The sequence below is a fragment of the Gopherus flavomarginatus genome, chromosome 24 (genome assembly GCF_025201925.1).
Source record: "Gopherus flavomarginatus isolate rGopFla2 chromosome 24, rGopFla2.mat.asm, whole genome shotgun sequence".
Lineage (NCBI taxonomy): Eukaryota > Metazoa > Chordata > Testudines > Testudinidae > Gopherus > Gopherus flavomarginatus.
Genome location: NC_066640.1, coordinates 3,172,371 through 3,195,502, shown reverse-complemented (window position 1 = coordinate 3,195,502; position 23,132 = coordinate 3,172,371). Strand labels below are relative to the sequence as shown.

General features: G+C 41.0%; 1 protein-coding gene across 5 annotated transcripts in view; it reads right to left on the bottom strand.

Moving 5' to 3' along the window:
- ZFR2 (zinc finger RNA binding protein 2) overlaps window positions 1–23,132 on the bottom strand; it is an 82,702-nt gene that overhangs the window by 48,015 nt on the left and 11,555 nt on the right. For all 5 annotated transcript variants that reach the window (XM_050933705.1, XM_050933704.1, XM_050933706.1 and 2 more), the window contains 2 exons: window positions 9,821–10,055; window positions 8,962–9,076 (listed from right to left, as the gene is read on the bottom strand). In XM_050933705.1, the coding sequence (XP_050789662.1) occupies window positions 8,962–9,076; window positions 9,821–10,055 (350 nt within the window). The remainder of the gene's footprint in view (window positions 1–8,961; window positions 9,077–9,820; window positions 10,056–23,132) is intronic.

Below are 23,132 nucleotides of genomic sequence, written 5' to 3'. Positions count from 1 at the left end.
TTCTGTGAGAGAATTCCATGAGTTTTTGGGATAGATAGTAAAACCATACTGCCATAGAAGTTGTAAGACTCACCAAGTTCAATACAAGCCTTTCTGCATTTTGAACTGTTTTGTTTATTGAGAGATTGTCAAGTTAATGATAAATCTGTATTTCATAATTTGGACATTACAAATACCATGAGATTTGAGAAAATTCTTTGGATGGGAAAATGGAGATAGGCCACAACTGGCATCTTGTTTCTGGATTTAAAAAAGTTCCATTCAGAGTCTTGTTTTCCTAATTCAGAGGAGAGAGAGAGATCCAGCAAAAGCCTCTAGTTTGTTTTGACATCACAACTCTGGAACAGTTTCCTGAACGTTGTTCTTGGAGAAGAACTGGAGCTACTGCTTTTAGTTTTCTAAGTTCTGAATGCATTGTTGCACTGCTAATTTTTTAGTTCAATTTGCAGTGAAGAAAAGGAGAAAAAAAGGAGGAATTTGCTGAAACTCTATCAGATATCCTTCACTTATCACCTCTAGTCCCTATTTGTCTTGAGCTGTATCAACCTAGCCACCAAAACATCTTTAGGAATCCTCCAAAACAGTGAAAGGCCATGAGCTGGCATAGATTAGAGACCGTGAGAAGCCCTGTTCCTGAAAGGATCCCAGAACATCCTCATTGAGGAACTGCATATGTATTTCCCATGTCTGAAGGCATGAAGAAAATTAAGAGCTGGTTATAAATACTGTAATGTCCATCCAGGTCAGTGGTCAAAGTTCATGCAAGAGGTCCAATATCCAGGAGAGCCAATCCAAGGGTAATGTACAGTGTAGTAGCAGGTGGAGTCAGACAAGGCAACAACACAGGATGAGACGGGGGCAACAAGACAGAATCAAACAGGGTCCAAGTAGCAACTAATGGGCAATGGCTTGATGCTCCAAAAAGGGCAGAAAGGAAGCAGAAAGTTCATATATATAGTCACCAACCAGAGTCAAGATCATGTGGCCAGTCAGGAAGCAGAACCCTGGAAGCTGGCCCACCCAAGTCTGTGAATTCCCTGTTAATTGGATGAGCTGGATTTGATGTGATGGCCAAGGCTGCTTTCCAAGAACCTACTGGACCTGGCTTCAAGACCAGGACTTGAGACCAGGCGCTAAAAAATAGAGAGGTTGATATCAGGATTGACATCAGTATTTTAAAAAATGACTCCCAATGATCTTGCTGTTATGAAGAGACCGCTCAATTCTGAAGAGTTGTTAAAGCTTTTTCTCAGGAACCTCCAAATAAAGATCAAATGAAGCTGGGTGAGATTTGAGCTAGCAGTCAAATCCATGGCCAGCATTCTAACCTACAAATTTCTTCTCGCTATAGCATTGCAGAGAAGTGATCTGTCAGAAAAAAACCTGTCACAGCAAGCATCATAACTTAACAAAAGCTCTTGGTTATTTTGGACAGATCTCTCAAAGCGAAGGTAGCCTTTTATCCATGACAGAGAATTCTTGAACAATAAGTCATTGAAGCTCGAGGCAACTCTTACTCTTCACTTTAGCTTTTTGCTTTTTTTTTTTTAAATTTAGAAGCCTTAATACCAGCAGTATGGATGGAGTCTCTTTCTAAAATTATGTGCCAGGGCCAAGAAGCTGTAATCTGATAATGTGTCTCCCCAGAGCTTGTAGAGTTTAAGATAAGTCTTGCTGAGGCACCTCTTGGCAGGTGAAGTCCTGAATCAAGATTTTCTGAAGACACTAGTGAATACTGCATTATCCTTTGATTTCCTCATCTAGAGTGCATTTTTGAGACACAAGAATGCTTGGCCAGCATTACCTGCACAGTGCAAGTTGTCTTCTTAAATGCAGTTCTATTCTGAAAAATGGCTAAAAATTTCACCATGCAGTTCCACGTTTATTGTGTCTCCATATCAAATTTATGCAGTTTAGAAACAGTATTATGTAACAGCCCTTCCTGCAAATTTCACATAGGCTAATAAAGTTGCACATGTCTGAGAGCAGAATATGGCCTAATATATACATATTACTGTCAATGATGCACAAAGGGAAAAAATATCCCATCTAGACATGCCAAGAGCCCAGGCTGAGTTTGCAGAGCTGACGGTCAATCACACAGTATTTTTTCCTTTGTAAACTGAGAAAATATGATAATCAACGACACAAACGTGGAATCCAACAGAGTGTACATAACACAGACACTCAATTTCAGAGTAGAATTGCACTTTAGAAGTTGTCTAAATCATCCTGGTCAAGAGTCATCTGGCATCCAAGTCAAGGAGTTCACGTTTGCTTAAAAAAGAAGCAATTCTAAACTACTAAGATTTTCTGGAGTTTGCCTTCAATTCCATCTTTCCTCTTTGGCAATGGTGGTGAAGAGGAAAGATGGCTATTCCTTTTTGGATGAAAGGGATTAAGAGCTCTCATCTTTTCATCTTCATTTAACTCTTAACCCAAGAATGGGGAACACAACAACATTTGGTGACTGCTTCTTTCTGAATTGAGAATGGTCCCTAACGACCAGAAAAGAGGTATGGAAAATCTAACTCCTCCCTATAGGTTCAGGAGAGATTATAGCTTTCAAATAATTGGATGCTGACTTTTTTTCCCTCCAGAATGAAAAAACAATTTAAAAAAAATTATTCCTATGCCATCAAGTCCTGGTCGTAACAAGTTGTTTTTGATGGAATTAAAATGTGGCCTTGAAGGAAAAACTTTAGTGTACTAGGATGGCAAAAGGATGGAAGTAGATGGCCAGACACTGCTGAGTTGACTTGCTAGCATATTTACTCCTTTTGGCAGTAATACTTTTAACAAATAGTTTGCTGTGTCATTTGGAGAGGTCCTTGTCATCAGAGCCCCACACACTCACTCCCAGGAAGCTGGAAATGGCTGAATTCTACTAGATTGCATTTTTGCTACCGGATCTGCTCTTCTCCTAACCATGAAGTTGAGGGAAAAGAAATCACAAAATGTAGGACTTGCCCAGTGGTGCTGATGCAAAGGTAGAGGAAGACCATTGCTAGGAATCTTCCCTGAAGCAAAGTAGAGGAGAAAAACAAGCAATAAAGAGAAATTGCTACAGCCAAAATGTTTCTTTGGCGCAGAAGCAGGGCCAGCTCAGCCAAGAAGCTCCTCTGAAGTACCACATCGGAGGCCCAACCACCACTTTGGCAAAGCGAAGGAAAAACAGAATGCAGGAGACAGAAGTGTTCAAGAGATGAGGATGGCTTCCCAGCAAAGAGAGTAAATCTGGAAGAGCCAGCCAAGAAGGTAAGAAGAGCAAAGTGTTTCAGAATACAGCTAGCACTGAGTACAGTGGCAGCTCAATTGCATTTGGTAATCACAATCTCCTCTTGCCACCAAAAAGTTGAGCCAGCTGCCTCTGTGGACGAGTGGGAGAGACCTACCCAGCAGTGAGTCTTCTGGATTGACCGATGGACCCACATATGAGAATCACTTCTTCATGTAGTTAACCTGTAAAATTCATTACTCCAAGAAGCCAGAGAACTGAATATTGCAGCTGGATTTAAACAGGATATGGAAAAATTTATAACCAATAATAATTTTTAGTTACATACGCTAAGATGTGGACAATCAAATTTCATCCTTCAAGGATCACTGCAAAGGCCAAGAATAAATCCTCCCTTCATGACCATGAATATAAGCAATTGGTTGGATGTTTTATAATTTTTTTGCCTTCTTCTAAAGCTTCAAATAGTCATTGCTACAAGCAGAATACCAGACTTGAGGGACAAACGTTCTCATACATTATGGCTAATCCTATGTTCTTAAAATACCGGATTTAACCATCATCCTACATGTATTCATTTTCACTCCACTTTGGGGCCTTAAGGATTCCAGAATAATGAGACAAAATTCTCATCAACTTCAACAGAAATTTTTTCTGAGAAAGGACTTCAGGACTTAATGTGAATAGTTTCTTATGTCCATTTACCTATAGCAATTGGTTCCAAAACCTTAAGTGTTTTATGGATTTGTAAAAACCTTGAAAAGCCTCTAGCCAAAAAGTACCCTTGAGCAAAACTTCATGACAAAATGCTTATTACGGTGTGTTTGATTTGCTTTTTAAATAGAATTGTTTAACTAGCTTACTTAAATATGAAAAAATTCTGAATTAGAAAGATAATCTAGTGCTGAAAATATAGTGACTCAATTTGATCCTGAAGGGAAAAGCAGCAAGAAAACAAATTTTTAATATTAAATATGCTCTCAACATGAGATGAACTCAATACTTTTGAACGATATTAACAAAAAATGAGCAGAATCATGCAGATTTATTCCAGTGGGCTAAAGAGACTTCAGTTATCCATGGGAATTTAAAGCTATTATTTTGGCCACTAGAGGGAACTTATACAGTCACAAAAACGAAACAAACATTTAGAATTCACAGGTTTTTAAGTGAATCCTAATTCCTAGTAAGTTACCAGGATCAGATAGTATTCACTCAAGAGTTCTGAAGAAACTCAAATGTGAAATTGCAGAACTACTAACTGTGGTATGTTTCAGAGTGGTAGCAGTGTTAGTCTGTATCAGCAAAAACAATGAGGTGTCCTTGTGGCACCTTGGAGACTAACAAATGTATTTGGGCATAAACTTTCATGGGCTAAAACCAGTGATGAGCTGCCAAAATATTAACAACCGGTTCCCGCCTCCTCACTCCACGAGGGGGTCATACCCCCCCAGCACTCCTGCTTCATCAACCCCCCACGTTCCTTGACAGCCGCCTCCCCCCCCGGGACCCCTGTCCCATCCACCCCCCTTCCCTGTCCCCTGAATGCCCCCCCCCCCGTACCTCTGCCCCATCCAACCACTCCTCCTCTCTGTCCCCTGACTGCTGCTGGAATCCCTGCCCCTGACTGCCCCCCCGCCACCCCATCCAACCCCTGCTCCTTCCTGACTACCCCCCCCGGGACCCATGCCCCCATTCAATCCCCCGATCCCTGCCCTCTGACCGCCCCGACCCTAATCCATCCCTCAACCCCCCTACCCTCTATCCAACACCCCCTCCTTGCCCCCTGCCCCCTTAATGCATTGCCTGGAGGTGGGGGCCGGGCTGGGGCCGTTCGGCTGGGGGTCGCTCGGGAGGAGCCGGAGCCATGCCGCCCGGCTGGCCGGCGTCGGGGCCTAGGCCGGAGCCATGCCGCCCGGCTGGCCGGGGTCGGGATCCGGGCCCGGGCCGGAGCCGTGTGGCGCCTGGAGCCCTCCTCGCATCCTCGCCCCCCTGCCCTAGTTCACCTGAGGGAAGCCACTGCTTCCTTCTCAGTCCTCCCAGGCTTCCCGCGCAAACAGCTGATTTACTTCATCAGATGCATGGAGTGAAAAATAAAGTAAGCACTACATATATGAAAAGATGGGAGATGCCTTACCAAGTGTGGGATGGGGGAAGGGGGGTGTCAGTACTAACGAGACCAATTCAATTAAGGTGGAAATGGTATGTAACTTATTATTTAAATCAGCTTCTGTACCAGATGACTACTCCTGAGGGCATTCCATGCCAAAAAATTAAAAATTCTGCTCCCAAAAAACAAATTCTGCGCACAATATTTTAAAATTCTGCAAATTTAATTTGTCAAATAAACGTGGAGGCTCCAGCGTGTCACTGGGGAGCACAGGCCACTGGCTGCACGGGGTGGGAGATTCACTGTGCAGCTCCCCCCTTGGGACACAGATTCAGTGGTGAGGCTGCACCCAACTCTGACACAGTGCAAGGACTGGGCCGGCCCCAGAAACACCCCAGGGCCCTGCACCTCCATGCCAGATGTACCAGGCATGGGTGGGAAGGCTCAGCAAGGCAGGATCCAAGTATGGGGAGGCTTAGCACAGGGGGATACAAGTGTTGGTTGAGAGGACTGTGTGTGACGCAATCTGGTTGCAGGTGGCTCAGTGAGGGATCTGGATGCACAGGGGCCTGTTGGGGGGGTTCTGGGCACAATGGTAATGCGACTTTGCAAGGGGGTCCAGGTGAAGGTGATTGGGACTCAGCGGGAGAGGGGGTGGTCTGGGAGGGATAGAGCTCAGCAGAGGGGTCTTGGTGTGAGGGGCTCAGCGGGGGGGGGGAGGTGCTGGGGGAATGTGGCTCAATGGGGTGGGGATTCAGGTGCAGCTAGTTGGAGCTTGGTAGGGTGGAGATCTAGGTGTGCGTGGCTCGTCAGAGTCGTCCAGGTGCGGGGGAGAGGGTTTTGAGGCTTGGCAAGAGAGTCTGTGCGTGAGGGGGTCTGGATGCATGGGGGTTGCGCAGATGGGGGAGCAGTGCCCTGTACAGTGATCCTTCCCCCTGCAGATGATGCGCGATGGATGCAGGAAGCGTGGGAGGGAAAGTTTGCAGAGATTCCTACAGACAGGGGATAAATCTGGGGGTGAGTCTGATCCGGCCTCGGATGCCATGCAGGAGAAGAGGAAGTCCCGTCCTCCCCAGTCCAGCTGACTAGCAGCTGAGCCCAGCACAGGGTAGGAGCCACCAGCTGGGTCTTCCCCAGTCCCGCCACCTGCCCCACAGTGATTTACCTCTTTGCTGGCTGCCCTGGGCACCCAAAACATACTGCTGGGGAGGGTCTCATGACCGCTCTTGTTGCTTCCCTTTGCTTCCCCATCAAAGTCATTTTTCTACAAGGAAGCAAAAAAATCTGCGGGGGACAAATTCTGTGCACATGCAGTGGCACAGAATTCGCCCAGGAGTAAGATGACTGGAGGACAACTAATGTGATGCCAATTTTTCAAAAAGGTTCTACAGGCAACCCTGTCAATTATAGACCAGTAAGACTAACTTCAGTACCAGGCAAATTGGTTGAAACTATAGTAAAGAACAGAATTATCGGACACATAGATGAACACAGTTTGTTGGGGAAGAGTCAACATGGCTTTTGTAAACGGAAATCATCTCACCAATCCACAGAATTCTCTGAGGGGGTCAAACAAACATGTGGACAAGGCTGATCCAATGGATATGGTGTACTTAGATTTTCAGAAAGCCTTTGACAAGGTCCCTCACCAAAGGTTCTTAAACGAAGTAAATTGTCATGGGATAAGATGGAATGTTCTCGCATGGATCAGTAACTGCTTAACTGATAGGAAAAGAAAGGGTAGGAATAAAAGGTCAGTTTTCAGAATAGGGAGAGGTAGAAGTGGTGTCCTTCAGGGGTTTGTACTGGGACCAGTACTGTTCAATATATTCATAAATGACCTGGAAAAAGTAGTAAAGAGTAAGATGGCAAAATCTGCAGATGATACAAAGCTATTCAAAATAGGTAAGTCCACAGCTGATTGCAAAGAGTTACAGAAGGATCTCACAAAACTGGGTGACAGGGCAACAAAATGGCAGATGAAATTCAATGTTGATAAATGCAAAGTAATGTACATTGGAAAACATAATCCCAACTATACATATAAAATGATGGGGTCTAAATTAGCTATTACCATGCAAGAAAGATCTTGGAGTCACTGTGGATAGTTCTCTGAAAATATCCACTCAATGTGCAGCAGCAGTCAAAATAGCTAACAATGTTAGAAACCACTCAGAAAGGGACAGATAAGAGATAATATCTTATATTACCTCTATATAAATCCATGGTACACCTACATCTTGAATAGTATGTACAGATGTGGTTGCCCCATCTCAAAAAATATAAATTGGAATTGGAAAGGGGCAACAAAAGTGATTAGGGGTATGGACTAGCTTCCATACGAGGAGAGATTAATGAGACTGGGACTTTTCAGCTTGGAAAAGAGATGACTAAGGGGGGGATATGATTGAGGTCTATAAAATCATGACCAATGTGGAGAAAGTAAATAAGGAAGTGTTATTTACTCCTTCTCACAGCACAAGAACAAGGGGTCACCAAATGAAATTAATAGGCAGCAGGTTTAAAACAAATAAAATGAAGTATTTCTTCACCCAACACACAGTCAACCTGTGGAACTCTTTGCCAGATGATGTTGTGAAGGCCAAGACTATACAAGGGTTCAAAAAAGAACTAGACAAATTCATGGAGGATAAGTCCATCAGTCAGGATGGGCAGGGATCAAAACCATGCTCTGAAGCGTCCCTAGCCTCTGTTTGCCACATGCTGGGAATAGGCGACAGGGGATGGATCACTTGATGATTACCTGGCCTGTTCATTCCCTCTGAAGCACCTGGCATTGCCCACTGTCAGACGACAGGATACTGGGATAGACCGACCATTGGTCTGACCCAGTATGGACATTATGTTCATAGCAAAGTCTGTGCAAGCAAAGATGCATGGGAGTCAGTTTTGTGCTTTTTGCGTCCTCAACAAAAACGTGACACTATCCCTACATTTTCTACTATAATTTTCTCTACAAATAGGGCATGATGTATATTTTTTATATTTAATTATATTTCCATATGTAAATACACTCAGAGGCTTGAGGAATGGGCTTGATTTTTTCAAACTACTCATGGGCTCTGAGTAAATTATTTTTCACCTGAAATTTGAGTAGATGTATTTAACCCATAAAAGGAATGATCTTCCAAAGTTTAATATTATAGCTTATTTTTCACATACTTATCAAATCCAATCCTCTATAAGAACCAGTATTTCCAGCTTGGTTTCAAGTCACCACTGTGATTTGTATTTATACTCTTATCAGTTCATGTCATATGTAGACAGCTCTCTTTTTCTTATATATATGAAAATATTTGTGCATTCAGATTCTTACAAATCTTTTTTTTTTAAATACATTAGTATGAAGTAACGTTTGTGTTCAAGTTATGACATTTAATTAACTGGAAAAAATGAAAATGTCACACCCTTAAGAGAAGATTTAAGGAATTTTCCAAAGTTGCTAAATAGTCTAATTAAGCTACTTTTGACACTTTACCTGCAACTGATACCCTGCTGCCAATAAACCTTTAACATTTTGAACCTCCCAGTACTGTACATACTTTGAAATAACACACTAAAGTTGTGAACACTGGGTTCCTGTAGCACTCACTTGACTGGTAGTAAGAGTCTGTGGCAGTGTGTTGAGGCTGAGTAGCAACTGGCGGGTAGTACTGTTTGCTCTCATAGCTGCTTGCTAATGTAGATCGTCCATAACTGTAACCATCCTGTATATGAAATTCCAACAGAACAAAAAAGAAGCCAAATTATGAACATACAGCCCAGTGCTACAAAAATTAATAGATAAATTAAGCACTCTTTAGCAAATTGAGAGCCATTTTGGTAGAGTTCAATTAATTGCTACATTTTTTTATGCATTCGTTCATGTCAACTGGGGAGAACAAGTTAGTTTATAATAGAAAAAAAAATCAAAAAGCCTCCCAGATTTCATTCTCCAGCTCTTGTTTCAAAGTTGATAGTCCTTAGACTTTAGGAAATTAAAGCTATGTTTGTTCTTAGATTTGTACCTGCTTTGGCTCTCTAGCAACTTGGTTTGATCCTCAGCGTTTGCTGATACATATATAAATGTAGTGCTTTTATGTATAGTCAAAAAGGTATCAAATATACTAGAGTCCACAAGTCCAACATCTTGAAGGATTTATCAGAAATAAATCCCTTAATACCAATATATTCATTTTATAATTAATATCTGTATTATCTTGGTGCCTGGAAACCCCAGTTAAGGATTGAAATCCATTGAGCCTGTACAAATGTATCCTAAATCATAGTCCTTGTCCCGTTTTCAATTATAGATTGGAAACATATGGAGTAAAAACAACCAAAATCACATACATTACCAGCCTTCTTCTGCTTCCCAGGCAAAAATTTTATACGATGCAATTAACGTGGACAAATGCTGCTCAGATAAGTTAACAATTAAAGCTTCACCAACAGGTTTAGTGGATTGATACCTGGTAGTTTGGTGTTGTGGTAGGCTGGGGGGTAGGTTCCTGCTGCCGAGTTCCATAACCATAGTCCTGTCCTGAATGTGATTGGTATGCTCCATAGGCAGCAGTTGCAAGCGGCCTGGCAGCCTGCACTGTGGGAGCATAAGATGGCGTCACAGTATGCACCACCCCAGGAGCTTGCTGGACAGTGTAGCTTGCCACAGTGGTTGGGTGGGAATAAGCTGTAGCAGGTTGAGTGCTGAAAAACAAGACAAACAATTTAAAGTCTACAGCATCTCAAGGTTTTTAAACTGGGCATAAGTTTCATACACAAAATCTGACACATTCTCATCTCATCAGTCAAGATAGTACACATATATGTAAGTATCCTTTGATTAATACTAAAATAAAAAGTCAATGTTGAAACTCAATCAATACTATGATCAAAACTAGAATTCAGATAAAGAAAGGAAGGCTGCAAAGAGGCAGGGTACTAACAATATATTTGTGTACAATCTGACACCATCATTTATCAACTAGCAGCTTTATTGGGGTAAAGTGGAGAGTTCTAACTTCCCTGATTTTAGAATAGTAATTCCCATGGTTTGATCCGGGAACAAGCTATTTTGAATCCTTTCTTCCAAGTCCTCCAATTCAACATATATCTTGCTCTGTGGCCAATTACATATCCATACCACAACCGTCATACTAGAGTACAAGGGTAAATAACATGGGGAAAAAAATGTCTTGCCTCTAACACACTTAGGGTGTACACAGAACTTCATCCAAGTGTAAGGCTAAGAACAAAAGGCCATATCCTTAATTAATGTAAACCAGCCAATCATCTGGCCCAAGGATGACAGGATTTGGATTCCTTCAGTTCACCTTTCATCGTTGATTATTTCTCCAATGAATCTCACTTTTCTGCACATATTAAATACTGTCATTTTATATCCTGCTATACAATTGTTGAAATATACATGCTCTCATGAAAATGTTACCACCACAACATCATACAGATTTAGAACAGATAATGCTAACCAATCTCTAAAGACGAAGACAGTGCAGCCAACAGCATTTAAACCAGGAGACCTCAGTAATTTAAGTTTAGTGTCCATTAAGACAGACAATAACAGAACCAGCAATTCTTTGAAGCACTCAATTCCAAGTGTAATTTATTTAAAATTTCCCCACCTAATTTAAAGCAGTGCTACTTGTTCCTAATCTAGTCATTGATAAACCGCATATTCAGGCAACCCTTTTTTCCCATGACACTCGCTTTCTGTTTTTGGAGAAGGATTCTCCATTTGCAACATCACCACATTTCTCTCTCTGACAAAAGTGAGCTAGACTAGACATGGCTCTTTCTGGAGCAGCCACTCCAAGCTTCTGCCACAGAAAGATGCTCAAGAGAAATACAATAGAGGCAATATGCGAATATGCTATCTTACATACTTTCATGGCCTCACAATCTTTAACGTGCTTTTATCCTCACAACACCCTTAAAGGGATGGAAGTTCTATTACACCCATTTTACAAATAGGGAATTGAGGCACCGGAAGACCAAGTGATTTGCCCAGGGTCACATAGACTGTCTGAGGTGAAAGAACTGAAACTGGTTATTCCATAGCACAGGCTAGCACTTCAGCCATTGGCCCATCTTTCCTCACACTGCACTTCAGTCCAAGGAAGTCTGGGTACTATAATGCCTCAAGATCACACTTATCCATTAAAACTAAAACTAATGGGAGCTACATATGTGTATTCAGAATATTCTTCACACTTAATTTAGAATTCAATATTACCGTTTTATTTTAAATAAATAGCCTGGATGGCCCTCTTCTCCCCCATACACACTCCAAACTGTGCATACTGTACGACTGTCTGTTTGGTACATTTGAAAGTGTTCTATAGTGTGAGAAATAAGATTATGTATTTTGCGGCTACTTTAATCCTTCTTCATTAAAAGTTCCAATTACGACAAAAATTGTATCACTGGTGATAGTTAATTTTTTAAACTTTTATATTTGTTTGGGTATGTGAAAGAAAGATAATGTAAACGGAAACCAAGATAAAGCATGCCTGTGATCAAACACCTTCTCAATGGTTGGTGATTTATCAAGCATCCTTAGATACACACATAAATAAGGGGTGCTTTTCAACAAAATGAGAGCAAATTAAAATACAATTAAAACTATGATTAAAAGCCATCCTCCCAAAATTCAAACAGCTAATGTAAATGAATTGTTCCAGTACAAACAAGGAAAGGTCATCAATATGCAACCAAGATTGGTCATTGTAAAATCTTTGTGATGAAGTTTAAAATGTTTATTAAAATAGGAGAGCGCTACATAATATAGTTTTTGGAAGTATGTATTTCTTTGCTGTATAGCCCCTTGGTAAAGACAAATAAGCAGAGACAGGTTTATTTGCAGCTTCTATTAGTAGTAGTGTAAAATTCATTGGAGCAATGATGTGGGGCAATCTCATTTTCGACGCTAGCACATCAAAGAAGTAGGGTCTCCCAAAGAGTATGTTGACTAATCGCAAACATTAGGGCAGGACATTTCTGATGAAACTAGGTATGACTAGGAGGAAGACCATGAAGAAAAACAGGTTCTAGCATCCTGAAAGTCAACAGTGAAGGAGAATGCTATCTATTATAGTGTAAATACCCGAGATTTCAATATTTTTTTTTTTTGGGAGCAAAAGCATGAATGGATCAGGGCGTTGCAAAGCAGGATTCGTATTTACTCCACAGTAGTAACATCCATCACTATACAAACAAGTAGATTCCTTCCACTCACCAATAAACTGTGAAGAGATGAGCTAGAAACAACTTGAACACTAAAACGGTTATTTTAAAACCATCTTCAATGCAAGAACTCAAAAGGCAATGTAAATTATATAAAATTAGAACAGAACCGTAACCAAATAAAAGTTGTATTCCCAGTTCCAAGAATTTTTCTCCTTAAGCAACAATATATCTGCACCAGTTATGAAAGTGGCAGCAATACCGTAAGTCCAACAATATGAACATTGTTATGCTAATATGTGGATTACCTAGGATTTTGAATCCTGCCAGCTCCTAGAAGAATTTTTGCATAAGCTACTCCACAAATTAGTCCCTTAAAATACACAGTTATCCTATCCCAATTTCAACTCAGCTCATTGTACTCTACTTAGCAAAATTCTCCTCGCAATTTCAGTTAAACACTGTTTTCTTCAGGCAGTGTTGCCACATCCAGGCACACAAACCAAGATGTTGGTGCACTTTTTTCTGGAAATGGACTGTATAATCATTTGGTAAAGTGCTTTGGAATCCTTCCAGACGAAAAGTTCACACTGTATAAATGCAAGTTATTGACAGACATCAAGAACTCAAAATGGACTTCTACAACCAGCAACACTATAACTGATTTATGACAATATACATGCAAGCATATTAAGACCTTTGTTCCTATCACTAGACTGGTCAACTGTGATGAAAAACTCAAGGAATTTTTATCACCAGTCCTAGAGCAGAGGAAGAAATTCTTCCTCATATACTGAGTATGTCCTTTCTGGAAGTGAGAGAATGAGAGACTAGTGAACTGGGGACTGATCAGGGAGAGAAGAAAAAGGGAGAAAGGCTGGACAAGGGGTTCTACCAGAAACTTTGGTGGAAAAAGGGATCTCAAACTCACTCTCTGACCTTCCTTGACAGGACAACATCAACAGGGATTGCTGTTTTTCCTTAATATCAGTCTCCTGCATGGGAAAGTATCATGTACAACCTATGATTATTTGTCAAAATGCTAAATGGTCACTTGGTTATATGTATATTTTAAAATGTTTTAACCAACATTAAACAAGGAAATGAAGCTGGTATGACTGGTTGCACTAAATAACACGACAACATGCCATATTCAACTGCAATAAAAATTAGGAAAGTTTTATAGTAAGCTTAATTATCCATTTACAATTAACACAAGTAGGAAGGAGGTGTGGGTGTTTGCAAGTATTGGGCCCCCTTTTTAAAAAAACATAAGCTCTTTGCCAGGAAAGTTTACACATTATAAATAGGGATTTTCTTACAATGAACTACCACCAGAGGGACTTCTTTTGGCATTCTGGGATATTAAGTTCAAAGATATAATTCTATAACTATATTCAGTCCCACTGAAGTCAGTGGGACTGCTTTTATGTATAAAGGTTGTGTCACAGTGGACTCTGAAGCAGGAACTTCGGAGCCTAGCTATCGTAACCTGGGATACAGGTTTTGTAAACCTCTTTGCATGAAAGAGGTTTGCTCTATGAAAGACTGTATTAAGTACACTGAATTTTTCTCCCAAAAGGATACAAACTGCAGAGGGGAAATATCCCTCTTGGATGATTATTATTATTATTATGGAAATATACCTATCTCATAGAACTGGAAGGGACCTTGAAGGTCACTGAGATTAGAACAGGTCTTCAGCTATTAAGGGGTGGGGTATTTTTTGTTTTGTTTTTGTGGATGCAGAAATTGCACAGGTGAAAGACTGATTTCCAATTCAATGCCACAGATCAGTAACTAAGTCTCAAACTATTTCACCAAGAATATATTTATATGTATTCTACTTCCTGAATATCAAGCAGTCAATGCACAGAACTGGAGTAGCAGATCTAGGTTCTAAATCATAGCTCAGACACTGACACACAACTCTTCATATCACTTCATATCTGATTCCCTTCCCCTCAATCTACAAACTGAAGTTAGTATTTCTTACCTATTTTACAAGAGAGTGTTGTAAAGCTTAATTCATTGCTTAAAAGGCCATTCTGAATCCTCAAATCAAAGGCACTACTATACAGCTCCAAACTATTACACCACCCGTAGGTAATTTTAAAATGACCAGAGCAGGTGGACAAGAATGTGATCTAAAGCAGCAAAGGGGAATTCTCAACTAACTCTTCACCAGGGATATGAGAAACTCATATCAGAAGCTGTACTTTATGAGATTAATTCTACAATTTAGCCATTTGCAGCAATCAAACCTCCACCCCTTTAAAACAAAAACAATTTCAGAAAAAAACAGCTTAATACACAAGCAAAAAGTGGACAGACAACATAGGACAGATTTTAAGATAAACAATTGGGAAGAGATAGATTCACTGAATTCACTTCAATATTAACTGGAACAGTATTCCTCTTCAGTTCTATTTTTTCTGTACTACAGGTCAGCCTGGTGAACCTAAATTATGTATAACCACTTAATATCATGATTAGCAGCTTGCCACTGATGGGCTTTCTTCTGAAAGAAAAGAGATTTTTTCCCCTCTTGCTTATTTCAGAAGGACAATTAAATACAAAACTATACTTTAGGCATTCTTCTACATTTCTCAGCTACTGATAGAACATTCTTTCAATGTAAAAGGAAGAGTCTACCTCCCTCCACTTCCAACAGAACTGAGCCAACTGGCAGACTACTGGCCTTGCACAAGGCAGAAAAACTCAGCTGACAGAGGGGACAGAAATTAATCTAATCTAGCACTGCCACAGGAACATTTTTCAAGAACAGCACACTTTCTTTCTCCTTTTGTTGTTTGTTACTGTAGGGTCTTCAAACAGTCAATATTCCTATGCTCAGAGAGTAGATCTGTGGCTGGAGTGTTGACTGGTAGTTTAATGAATCCGTATAAAATTATTTTTTTTTCTAGTCATGCACAGATTTTATGTTATGTAGTAGTACGTATTAGTGTAAGTTAAGGTCATAGGCAGCGAGTTATATGGACTCGTGGGTCCCATGCTCCACCAATATTTAGGAACGCGGGCCCAGCTCCACCAATGTTTGGGTTTACCGTGCTTTGGGGAGGCCCCACGTTACAGGGGGATGCTGGGTCCAAGGTGGTCTAGTGCTGGCAGCAGCGAGCGAACCAGCTCCAGCCCTCCCTGCTCTGCCCCATGGGCTCCCAACATCGCTTGGGGGAGGGGGCAAAGCTGGAAAGAGACAGGGTGGAACTTGGGGGAAGGGATGGAATAGGGGCGGGGAGGGGGCAGAGCAGGGGTGGGCTGGGACCAGATTGCTTACTTCTGCCAGCGCCAGACCCCCCACTAAGTCCCCAGGTACTCCTCTGGGGTCAGGGGGTCCTGGCACCATCAGCAGCAAGTGACCCGCCCCCAGCCCACACCTTCCCCACCTCTTTCTGGCTTCCACCCTCTCTCCTGAGTGACATGGGGAGCTGTCAGGGCGGAGTGGAGCAGGCTGAGCTGGGGCCACTCACTGCTGCCAGTGCCAGGCCGCCCTGGACCCCCTGTCCTGCTGAAGCGTGGGGCCCCCCAAAGCGCAGGGCCCAGGACAATTGCCCCTGTCAGTCCCATGGACAGGACAGCTCTGTTTGGACCCGTTCTGGGCAGCATCAAAAATTAACCATGGGCACCAGGTTTGTACAAGGTTCCAATAGAAACTCACCTCTTGGTTTCTTAATGTTCAACTTCTTGAAAAATAGCTTGTGGCTGAAACATAAATTGCTTGCTTATTAACGAAGTTTGATTAAAACGCTTTCTTCCATTTTTGAACTAAGAAAATCTTTTTCCTGCTGTAAACAACTCAGTGCTCTCTTCACTGAGGGCTGATTTCCAGGACAATTTAAAAAATAAAATAAAATAACTGTAGAATAAGTGAGGAAAAAATAGATTTTGTCCATGAACAGTATGAAGTTTCCATTAAAATTCGGAGCTACAGGATTTTAAAATACAGCAATGTTAATTACATCCATGTGGTTTTCTACTACCTTTCCCATTTGGAATTCCAAAATTGCATGAGTTTCTAATTATTCAACTGCACAAGTACTTAGTGAAGTCTGAGATTAGTGTTTTCATTCTTGTTAAAAGCCAAGAAAATTAAATACAAAGACTTGTGAAAATATGAATCTATGCCCTAGTATTCAGCTGGCACTCTCCTATAAGCACACCTAAAATCTAACAATTTTTGTGAGAGTTACAAGGACGTATCCAAGGGTAAAGCAGAGGGTTTCTTTGTGAATCACAGACAACTGGAAATCCAGTCAATTTTAAAAAGTTACAAATAGTTTCATGTACTACCCCAACTGCAAAATACCTCCAACCAGTTTGTGGATGTTCATTCATTTCTCTAATTTAAAAATCTCTCTCTCTTCCCAAGGTTACTCAAAAAAACTGAACAGAGGAAACTGACAATACACAACACTGTCAAATGCACAAGAACAAAAAATATTTCAGTATACTTCGGTATGAATACACATCTTGAATACTGAGTGCAGATGTGGTCGCCCCATCTCAAAAATAGATATACTGAAATTGGAAAAGGTTCAGAAAAGGGCAACAAACATTATCAGGAACAGCTTCCGTATGAGGAGAGATTAATAAGACTAAGGGGGGATATGACTGAGGTCTATAAAATCATGACTGGTGTGGAGAAAGTAAATAAGGAAGTGTTATTTACTCCTTCTCATAACGAAAGAACTTGGGGTCACCAAATTAAATTAACAGGCAGCAGTTTAAAACAAACAAAAGGAAGTAAATGGAGAGTCAACCTGCTGAACTCTTTGCCAGAGGATGCTGTGAAGGCCAAGATTATAACAAGGCTCAAAAAGAACAAGGTAAATTAATGGAGGATAGATCCATCAATGGCTATTAGCCAGGATGGGCAGGGATGCTGTCCTTAGCCTCTGTTTGCCAGAAGCTGGGAATGGGTGACAGGCAATGGATCACTTGATGATTACCTGTTCCGTTCATTCCCTCTGGGGCACCTGGCATTGGCTACTGTCGGAAGACAGGATACTGGTCTAGATGGACCTTTGTTCTGACCCAGTATGGCCATTCTTATGTCAAATCACAATAGTAGATAAAATAATTTCAGAAGTGTTATTTTTAAATTCATGGTGCCTTTTTATCTTTTGCATTCCTGATTGAAGTGCATTTTAAAATGTAGCTTTAACATTACAAATCAGAATGTTAATAGCTTTTAAGTTTTTATATATTGTATTACTGATAAAGGGGCTTGGATTTTGTATCAAAGTTTAAAAGATATGAAGAATCATAACCACCATTATACTTGTTTCAAACACAATACATTTTGGTCCTTGCCAGATCAGAGTGAGTGGCAAAACTATATTTTGCTAGTTTCCATAGTGTGCTTTGACAAAGTTCTTCCTTCCAACACACACAGTGGAGTGTATATTTCCTATGCGATAGCAGCAGAGGCAAGGTCTGGGCTCTGCACAAACAAAGTCTGGTAGACCACTGGATAGGTAATCAGAATTCAAACATGGAAACAGTTTCTCTGCCTCATCTTTTATTATTTTTTTCAGTGATGTTAACAACCTTTACTAGAGCTGTGCCAACTCAAATATTCTCCCGTCTAAATAAGTTAATGTAAAGTGAGAAAGATAACCTGCAATCAACATTCAGATTAGTTTAATGCCTTCTAATGAAGCCTTGACCGTATTATATTAAATCACAGCCCTTGTAAATTTATTCTCCAAGCAACTATCCCAAGGTTGTGAAGGAAACATGATTAATACAGTTTCTAAAATTGCTAGCAGAAAGTGGCAATTTGAAGAAATTATCATTTTCCCTTTGTCTCAAAGTTACTCCCTGCATTCATTTTTTTAAAAATAGTTTGTTATCTTACAGTATCTATCCTTTTTCCAAGCTAATTCACATATATGCAAAAAGATAGGTCTTCAGGGCATGAGCCATAATATTTGAGGGCCCAGACCTGTTCTGAATGGACAGATGCTGCCTCACCTGAGCCTCACTGACATTTTGAGCACAGGGCCTAACTAAAGACAACAAAATGAGGGGAAGGAAGAGAAATAAAATTAAAATAAAATCCCATGCCCAACTCCCTCTTTTCACTGTATCCTAACCCTACATCAACTAACATCTTTATTGTTTCTAGTTTCTAATTCTTGCCTTCTTTGGTTTTCAAGAAACAGATATTCTGAAGACAGAATGAAAAACACACCATAAGGTTCCATCATATTTGTTGTCGCAATGATTTTTATATAAAATATTTACAGTTTGCAAGTACAATGAATTTTTCTAACTGCAAACTCAAAACAGAATGTGAAAAGCAAGCTAAGTTCTTTCCGTTTCATATATCGTCACCACCAAGCGGTATTGCCCGTTCTTGCAATTTTATTGTATCATGGTATTTTGCTTAAAACTCCAGCTCCTGGAATCATGTGAAGACATATGAATATTAGCTATCATTATAAACAAAAATCTAGCCCTCATTCTTGCAGTGAAAAGCTTGAAAACCTGAACCCTAAAGGCTCAAAAACCAAAAGGCAAATAAAAAGATCACCAAGTACATTTTTTAAACTCACAATTTGGGGGGGGGGGGGGGAGAGACTCACTTTGATTTTTGAATGTTTGGGGTTTACAATACTGAGCCTTGCCTATTCTTTATTAACAAACATTAGGTCCTTGTTTATTTAACTTCACATTGTAATGATCTCTTTTGGCAAATCACCAATGTGCATGTGATAATATATTTTTACTGAATTAGACATTGTAAAACTGTCATCATTCATGCTTCTCATGAGAGAATTCTCAGGGTTCAAGTCAAGATCTGAACTGAGGATTATATCATCTCTCCAGTTGTAAACCAGAAAGAACTATTAGTGAAAACCACTTAAGTGTGCTAAGGGATAACAATACAACCCACACACACACACACACACGAAAGCCCAAGAAATAGGATATAGAGCACTATACCTATATGTATCAGCTTCTCTAATACACTGTCCATTTCTTTAGCATATCAGCCCTATTCAGTGAGTCACCAAGGTCACACTCAGACAACCTTAGTTCTGCCCTTTGTTTGATGCCAGTGTTCTTGTAGGATTTAATTTCCCACTATTTGTGGTTTTGAATCCAATACTAATCCTCTTTAGGGATTTCTACCAGTTACAACAAATTTGTTCATTTGTTTGCAATATTAGACATATTTTAACAGTTTAAGATGCAAAAACTGTGTATAGTACGATTGTACACTGAAGTGGGTTAACTGCAAGTTATATTTTGGAGATGTGACTCTTATATTAGGCCACTGAACTACAGGAATTCGGCATGCAGAAGTATGCTACAAGTTACTTTGATGTTAACATATTATTTTACAAGTTTTTAACTTATTGCCTACTGGGTGAGCCCTGCACTTCTGTTATGTAGTAATTACACAAATAGTAATGCCTGCATATGTTGCCTGTTTCTAAATAACAGGTAGCAGATGCAGCACACTGTGAACTTCATCTGTTTTGTTCTGCAGACTCTCTTTGGTGTATGAATATCTTTAAACATATATTATATATATGCATGCCTTCAAAAAACACACACCTGAAAAAAAGCTTTCAATTTCTAGATTGCAACATTTGGTTAGGCTTGATTTTCAAAATATGAAAATATGTTCATGGGCCTGTAAGGATTCCCTCATTACTCACTGATTTACATTAGAGAAGTTCTAACAGTGCACCTCCGAGGATTTTTAATCAGGCATTAGGTTTCAAGTACGGCACACAGCAACTTAGGTTCTATAGGATGTTTTGGAAATTATGTGCTACCATGTACCAACAGTATCCCATAGAGTTTATGATCAGGATGCCATAGCATTTGTTTTTTATATGCTACTACAAATCTTAATTTGTAGTTAATTAATGTGTGTTTAACTCAACATGATGGAGTGCCATATACTGATAGATTAAAAGCATCTGTTTTTAGGCCAAAGGCTTTTAGACTTTCAAACTAGATTACAACTGGTTGGGCTACAAATTTATTCATATACAATACCATGAGTTAGACTTAGCTTGGGGGATGGGGGAGGGTGCTGAATTGCTACTAGGATGTCGCTCCAAACCCTGTTTAGTGATTCCATATCTTTCTGTCACCCTCTGGCTAGTAAGGGGGGGGGGGGTCACACATCTGAAGTTCAGATTTACATTTTTTATTAAAGCTAATGTTAAAAAATTACATAATATACAGGTTAAGAAAAGAGTGTCTGTACATCTGGGTATAATGCTAGATTACGTACAGATACAAAGTTTGTTTAAAAACTCCTAAGATACATGTGGTACATATCTGCAATAACCCAAATTTAGATACATTTAATGATACAGTTTGGATATTAGAATTTGAATACTTGGGTACATCACTCATGAAAACGTATACACAGAGTTGGTTGCGGAAAGCAAATATATGAACGAGTGTAGATTGTCCCTCAGTATTTAAGCATTTAGGATGGATTGAGCCTTAGTAGATATGCTTCTCTGATGGATTCTTTCAGTTACTTTCCGATTTTGCTTCTCATCATCACTCCAGCTCATCTCTCCTGGTACTGCCTATGTCCGGTGATGTGTTCTGGGTAGATATCTCTCGATCACCCAATGGCATCCAAAACCATGAGCTGCTGCATCAACTAAGCGTAGCATCGACCAATTCCGCATTCCTGCAACACCCGCTCGTTACTGGGGTCACATGTGCCCAAGGCTCCAACGATCAGTGTGTGTCTGAACCTGGTAAGCCTTAGCTCTCAAGGTTTCAGCCAGAGGGGCTTATTTCTCCACCTTTCAAGTTCGGGAGCCGCAGAAGTCCGGGGTCCTGTTCACGAAGGGCACTGTGACATCCACCATCATGGCTCTGACTAGGCGATCTTAGATGGCGTTAAATCGCAGTTGCCAGGCTCTGAAATGGGGCTTGCAGCTACCTAGGATGTGGGGTAGAGTCTCATTGGCATAGCCACACTTCCTACATCTCTTGTCCTGATTTCCACAGCAGATGGCTCCATTCAGCGGAACGCTGTTGAGCCAGGTCCTATGGATGAACCTCCAGCACACTGGGTGAAGCTGCTCCCAGGCAGGAAGTGGTTGCTGGCGTCCCACTTGCACGTCACCTCAAATGCCCTGCCCTGGTGTGGCTTCTGTTTCAGGTTTTTCAAATGTTGGCAGCAGATGGCATCCTTCAGGGTCCTCTCCAGCATGGTTCTAGCTCTCAGAGTGATGAACGCAAGAAGCCTGGGAAACCAGCAGGAAGAATTGGAAGTCCTGGCACAGTCAAGGAACAATCATGTGACTGGATTAACAGATTTGTTGGAGCAACTCACATGATTGGAGCACTCTCATGGATGGATATAAACTGTTCAGGAAAGACAGGTGGGGGAGAAAAGGTGGAGGAGTTGCACTATATATAAGAGAGCAGTATGATTGCTCCGAGCTCCAGTCTTTGGGTTAAGTTTAGAGGCAAGAGCAACAATGGTGATGTCATGGTGGGCTTCTACTATAGACCAACAGATCAGGAGGATGAGGTAGACAAGGGGTTCTTCAGACAACTTACAGATCATAGGCCCTGGTTCTCATGGGGGACTTCAATCACCCTGACATCTGCTGGGAGCACAATACAGGCAGTGCACAGACAATCCAGGAAGTTTTTGGAGAGTGTTGGGGACAACTTCCTGGTACAAGTGCTGGAGGAACCAACTAGGGGCCGTGCTCCTCTTGACCTGCTGCTCACAATCAGGGAAGAATTGGTAGGGGAAGTAGAAGTGGGTGGCAACTTGGGCAGCAGTGACCATGAGATGGTCGAGTTCAGGATCCTGACAAAAGGAAGAAGGGAGAGAAGCAGAACACGGGCCCTGGACTTCAGAAAAGCAGACTTTGACTCCCTCAGGGAACTTATGGGCAGGATCCCCTGGGAGGCTAATATGGGGAGGGGAGGCGGAAAGGAGTCGAGGACAGCTAGTTGTATTTTAAAGAAGCCTTATTGAAGGCACAGGAACAACCCATATTGATGTTCTGGAAAAACAGCAAATATGGCAGGCGATCAGCTTGGCTTAACAGCGAAATCTTCGGTGAGCTTAAACACAAAAAGGAAGCTTACAAGAAGTGGAAACTTGGACAGATGACTAGGCAGGAGTATAAAAATATTGCTCAAGCATGTAATATATAATCAGGAAGGCCAAAGCACAACTGGAATTGCAGCTAGCAAGGGATGTGAAGGGTAACAAGAAGGGTTTCTACAGGTATGTTAGGAACAAGAAGAAAGTCAGGGAAAGAGTGGGACCCTTAATGAATGGAGGAGGTAACCTAGTGACAGATGATCTGGACAAAGCTTAAGTACTCAATGCTTTTTTGCCTCAGTCTTCACAGACAAGGTCAGCTCCCAGACTGCTGCACTGGGCAGCACAATATGGGGAGGTGATGAGCAGCCCTCAATGGTGGAATGGGTTAAGGATTATTTAGAAAAGCTGGACATGCACAAGTCCATGGGGCTGGATGCAGTGCATCCGAGGGTGCTGAGGGAGTTGGCTGATGTGACTGCAGAGCCACTGGCCATTAT